The sequence below is a fragment of the Tauraco erythrolophus genome, chromosome 2 (genome assembly GCF_009769465.1).
Source record: "Tauraco erythrolophus isolate bTauEry1 chromosome 2, bTauEry1.pri, whole genome shotgun sequence".
Taxonomy (NCBI): Eukaryota; Metazoa; Chordata; class Aves; order Musophagiformes; family Musophagidae; genus Tauraco; species Tauraco erythrolophus.
The window spans coordinates 106,583,367-106,589,366 of record NC_141466.1 but is presented as its reverse complement, the minus strand read 5'-3'; the positions used below and the strand labels follow the sequence as shown (position 1 = coordinate 106,589,366).

The 6,000-nt window shown below is 35.9% G+C and overlaps 1 protein-coding gene across 4 annotated transcripts in view; it reads right to left on the bottom strand.

Annotated features, from left to right (window-relative positions):
- Positions 1–623: 623 nt before the first annotated feature.
- Positions 624–6,000, bottom strand: part of SYT14 (synaptotagmin 14) — a 55,748-nt gene continuing 50,371 nt past the window's right edge. For 2 of the 4 annotated variants that reach the window (XM_009982125.2, XM_086629071.1), the window contains exons 5-7: positions 4,966–5,155; positions 2,141–2,197; positions 624–937 (exon numbers count right to left, since the gene is read on the bottom strand). In XM_009982125.2, coding sequence (XP_009980427.1) covers positions 624–937; positions 2,141–2,197; positions 4,966–5,155 — 561 coding nt within the window. The remainder of the gene's footprint in view (positions 938–2,140; positions 2,198–4,965; positions 5,156–6,000) is intronic. The other 2 variants (XM_009982126.2, XM_086629082.1) reach the window with 1 other exon arrangement.

Sequence of the window (6,000 nt, the reverse complement as noted above, 5' to 3'; positions counted from 1 at the left end):
ACATTATTTTGATTTCAAAGGTCACCTGATGCCCAAATGCTAGTATTTTTCAAACCAACTGCATATCAAAAAATGAAAACTTACTTGTACTAAGCTCCTGGAAAGAAATTCAGTGTAAAACAACAGTATATTCATATTTGCTATATTACTAAGTGTTCTCCATCGGTGGGTTTTTTTTCTTTTGCTCTACAGATCATTAACCTTTTCTCAAATTATTGATCTTTAATCCGAATGCAGGCAGGTCAGAAGCTACCGTATTAGAGCAATACAAAAAGTACACAAAGAGGAGCTTACATAAATTTGGAGAACCTTACATAAAATGTTTCTGAGTTGAAAACCACAAAACAAACCCAAACAAGTACAGCATCAGGTGGATGGGGGAGGGACCGCTAACGTATCTGCATACAGCAAGGCTTCTCTGACACCAAGGAAGTGTCTGACACGAAGTGAAGATTATACATTAAATCCCGCCATTTTGCATGTTGTGCATTCTTTACAATGGAATGTTGACCTCAATTTTTGTTGTTTATTTCCACAACAAAACCGTCGATTGTGACTGGGGATGATCATCTTCTTGAGAGACCAAACTCCCTTAAAACCACAACTGCACTTTGTACCGTCCATTACGATTCTAGTAAAGTATGCCATCTACATACTTGCTGTCCTTTAGATTCTTTCATTTCAGTCCAGTGATTGAGTTCATCTTCTCCTGAGCTGTTGAGACCTAAGGAAATCCACCCTATCATCTCTTTTCGTTTCATGCTGCGCTTATTATATACAGACAGTATAAGTGTCACGTCTGAAAGCTGAAACAGTGCCACTTGGAAAATGAAGGTTTCTTTGTATACCGGATTTGGCTGTCCTCGGCGGATTGAAGTTTTGCATTTGGACATCTCTTGCCCCATCGAGTTCAGCAGTGTTAACTTTACATATGTATCTACAAAACAGATCGTATTTTGGAATGTCAGATACCGTAGAACAAAAGTTTCTAGAATGAGATATTTACAAGACACATGGATATGGTGTATACCAGGCTGACTGAACACAGCTTAGTTTAGACACATGAAATGATGACAAGTAAGCAAAATATTTCGAACACAATAACAAATTAACTAGCTTCAGTACTATGTAAACGAGTTAAGTTAAAGGTATACCTCATAATCCTCTTCCCATTGACCCCCTTATTTGTTCTAAACAAATTTAAATTGCATTAACACTTAGCAAGCTCCAACTAGCCACAACACTGTAAAGCATACCACTGAATTTTCAGAGAATAAGAATAAACAAAGTAGAATGAAGGCAACCAATGAAGAGGAAAAAAAAAAAAAAATAACGCTCATATGCAGTGATGATATCAGAACAGCCAAAATGAGATGCTTAAGAGTAATCTCTGCATGGATGTGGTTCTCACTTTAGGCTTTTAAATTTTATTTATTTTAAAGACTAAAATGTAGCAAAGTGCATTCAAAGGCAGAAGCTTACACAATTCAAAAAGCCTCTTAATTCCCAGATTCATGAAGGAATACATTTAATACATCTTTAAAGAGAAATAAGTTTTTGCATAATTCAATATGGTTGTTTAAACGTAGCTTCTACAGTGCTCTTAGGAAATACATTTAAGAAGCTGATGCAAGTAAACATGGTTAGCATGCATTGGGTGTCAGTATTTGGGTATAAACTGTTATTTTTAAAGCTCTATTTTCATTTGACTAGACGCACCAAGACATACTCCTGCAGAAGGATGCACATTTCATAAAGTCATAACTGATCTTCAGAAACATTTTAAGAAAAAGTAATTTTAAGAAAACTGTTTAAGACAGTCTGTTTTTTCATTCTTTATTCCTATGATATTCATATTAATGAATAATATTATATTATATATAATATAATATAATAATTATATATAACATTGGAGTTTATGTAAAAAGAAACACATTGAATATTTTCACTTTGCAGGTACTCTGAAATCCCAACATCCATAATCAGAGATAAATGCAACTTTTGCATTAGAGAGTGCCACAAATAATAAAGATATACTTTCATAAACCAATATGGTAGGCAGACGTGGATAGCTTTACTGCTGGCAAGTTTTCTTTTGCATGAAAAAGACAACATCCAATTAGTTTCTACAGGAACTCACCTCGGATTATATAAACCTGTCCACCTATCAAGTGTTTTAGACAACAGAACAGTCCGTCTGACAACAGGGGGTGGAAAGCAGTAAAAGAAATAATGACCAGATGTCAATAGTTGGGTGAGAGAGGATCAAAGGTTAAAGCTTAAGAGGAAATACTAGTCACTGGAGTGGAAGAACACAAAAATATAGCAGTATAGATCAGAAAAAGGATTGAACAAAAGGATTGTTGGGTAAAATTTAATGAAATGAAAATTTTGTGCAGTTTTTGTGTAATCTTTAACAAAAATTACACCACTTACATAATGGGTTATCTTAGCACTAATAGTTACTGGGTTCTAAAGCACACTCAACACAAAGAATCATGCAGACAACTAGGTTATAGAAGACCAGGTAAAAAAAAAAAAAATCACTGTATCCTTTTTATCAAACCTTATGCTTTTTCATGCAAACTCCAGCATATTAAGAAAAACTGCACACAGTAATTATACTTTATATATTAAAAGCAATAGAATGAAAAATCACTGAACTGAAAACTAAGCTGGTTTTGCCCTTAGCTGTTATAGTTAGATATTTGATTGCAATATTTCAGTTCTTGAGTAGCGATGGACTTGGGCATGAGAATGACTCTGACCTAATCTCTAAAAATAGCTGAGGGATGCTTACCTCTGAAATTCAACTCTGGGTCTCTATTTAAAACGTAAATATCTCACTTGTTAAAATTTGTGCATTTATGGACTTAATGTGTGTTGTCATACACACACATGCATTTAATGTGCAAAAGCTTGAACCTCATTTCGACAAAATTTTAAAGGATAATAAGAAGCATCTTTTTCTCAGACAAAACATTAACCTTCACACAGAGAAACAAGGACACATTCTAACATCAAATGTTATTGCCTGCAGGATTTGGCCTATTTGCCTGCACTCAGTTGCTAAACGAGTTACTATATAACATACAAATATGCAGCAGAGGAGTATATGCTCTACTTCAAGAAGTAGAAACGTAGGACTCAATCCATATGTGCTATAGAAACATTTCATGAAAATTGCATAGGTTCACAACCCTTGGACTATGGAAAGGATCACACATGAGAAATAACTGCTTCCCTTTCTATCATTGTTTCTCAAGACCTGAATGAAAACTGACCTGCACATGCACTTTGCAGCACCTCTTAGGATTCTGGACCACTGATGGTCCAAACAACAAACTCGATCAGAGCATTTCATCACCAACCCTATGGGCCTCAGTCCACACTTTGTGGAAATGATGGCACAGAGAGAGGTTGGTGCGTGTCCATCATGCACTTGACAGGGAGTTAGGAAACGGCAGTGGTATGCACCTGAATACAGGAGTTTTTAAGAAGGTGCCCCAAACCCTCATTTGCCTAAACAGAACTGGACTACTGTTATGGTGAACATCAAAACTTCCCCCTATCCTTCACAGGGGACAACAGAAGGTAACGCACAAGATCTTCCTTTGAAGAAGATTAGACAGAACATGATATTGCAGGGCTACAATTTGGATTTCTCTAGAGACTCCAGAATAAGCCACCTACTGTTTTTTGCTTTAAGGGAACACATGGTCCGTTCTCTCCTGTTCATTCCTTCCCCCTCCCCACTGTCCTTGGGCTTTCCTGGCTTTCCCCATCTATTTCTATGCTTTGTCTACAAATACGCAACTCTGGGGCAGCTAAATAATTATGTAAAAGTATTAGATTCTTCTTTCGCCTTCTTTCTCCAGCCATGTTAACAAAGTCTGGCTCCATCAATGTGAAAAACATAGAGAAAATAAAGCAGAGTAAGGCTGAGCCAAATGTAATTAACGAATGGAATAAAACGTGGGTCAAGAAAGAAAGAGGAGAGCAAGAGTCTCAAGTAGTTTGATTTACTTCCTAAACTCTGAAGACAAATTGAGATGCGTAAACCCCTTATAAAATGTTGGCAGCCTGCTACATAATTCAGTAGTGTCAGATAAATCTCCTACTGCCATAGAAATCTGGGGATTAAGAAACAGAAAGAGGCGCTAAAACCTGAGCCTCCGGACAAAATCAAGAGGAATAGGTAGGTATGTCTGGCTACAACTTATGTAAATCAGACTCATCATCTAAAAACCAATAAAAAATAATTTTTAAAAAAGTTCATTATTGAACTTTCTCAAGCTTTATCAAAGAATTAGAGACAGTAAAAATGTTCTGTGTGCGCGACGTTCCATCTGGCTCCAGTTTAAAAGTATAGAAAGTTCACAGATATTTTAGACAAATGTATTTTTGAACAAATGCTTGAACACACAGTTCAAGTCCTTTCCAATGATGAATATTCCTTCTGCACAGTATATATGTCAAAGGTCTCAATTTGTTTCCCTATTGTCTTCACTGACATCCCCAAGTTACATATGTTACTACCACATACATGCAGGCACATAAGCAATTAAAGACTGCAGTATCAACCCCTCTAGGAACAGCAATAACTGTTCAGAGTGTTTATATTAATATTAGCCAGCATGTACTTTCTCTTTAAACCCCGACTTTTTATTCTTGGCCTGTGATGTGAGGCATTAGCAATTTAGCAATTAATCATTATGATAAAGGTAATTTATTAGTCAGTCATCATGAAAAATTAAAATGGTCTTGTCAACTTACAATTAATATTTTGAATTTTACATTTTTGCTATTTCCCAACTGACTAGAAATATAAAACATGAAACAGATTAGTTGATGATTGCTCTATTTCATTTTGATTGGGTAAGACTAAATGATAGGACTGAAGTCCTTGCTACTGAGAGCCCCACCAGTACAGAAGCATTAGGATGAAAAAAGATTTTCACTCACTGGGTGGTCTGTTCGCTGCCAAGTTTTTGAAGTGGCTGCCTTTTATCACTTCTGCTGATAATCTTCCAGTTGTAGCGTTATAAAGGAGGCCAATGAGGATTTCTGGAGCTGAGCCATGTACCAGAGACTGACAAGAGGAGGTACTTTCACTGCAGGAAACTTCTGACATGCTCATTTGAGAGTCACAACCCTATAAAACAGATAAAAAGTTCCATGTATTTTATGCAACAACGTTAGTGTGAAGTCAGTTTTTAGAATAATACATGGAAAATTCAGAAAGCAATGTACTGGCAATAGCAGAAGTCTCATTCGATCACCCAATAAGAAATGTACATCCTTTATAGATACTCAGTTCTCACGTGTTAGAGGTAACAAAGACTAAAGTGGTCTGGAACGAAAATAATTCTTAATTTTGTGTTTCCTTCATAATTCAGGAGAAATAATAGCAGAAGATGAAGAGCAGCCTTTATGGTCTCTGTTTACTTCAATTGCTAAGATAAGACCTGTAACGTAATTTGTCAGCATCCTGGAGAACACTAAACCTTGTATCTTTTACTTTCCAAAAATGGAAACCATTAGTGGAACTTTGGAGATAATAAAATGTAGGAAATTCTTATTCATCCTTTGTAAAGGTTATTCTCTAGACTGAGAATTTATGAGTAGCAAAATAACAGAACACATGCGAATAGAAAAATGCATTCAGTCTAGAATAAATTAGCTTACAAGGAATTTAATTGATCCAGGGATACAGAATTGCAATAGATCCTCGTCTTGGGTGGGAAAGGAAGAATGCCATCCTAAGGCTCAACAAACATTTTGATTTCCAATCTGCAAGCTTCCAAAAAATTCAGATCTCTCACGCATTCTCACCATGTCACATCTTTGATGGGAGCTTCTAATATTAATTTTTATCATTTTAATCTCTCATTACATGCCTTAAGGAAAAAAAAAAAATCTTTCTGTTGCCATGCTAATCATACCATAGTTGTTCCTACTTTCATTTCTTGCTTTCGTGCACTGGCACATAGAGTTGTA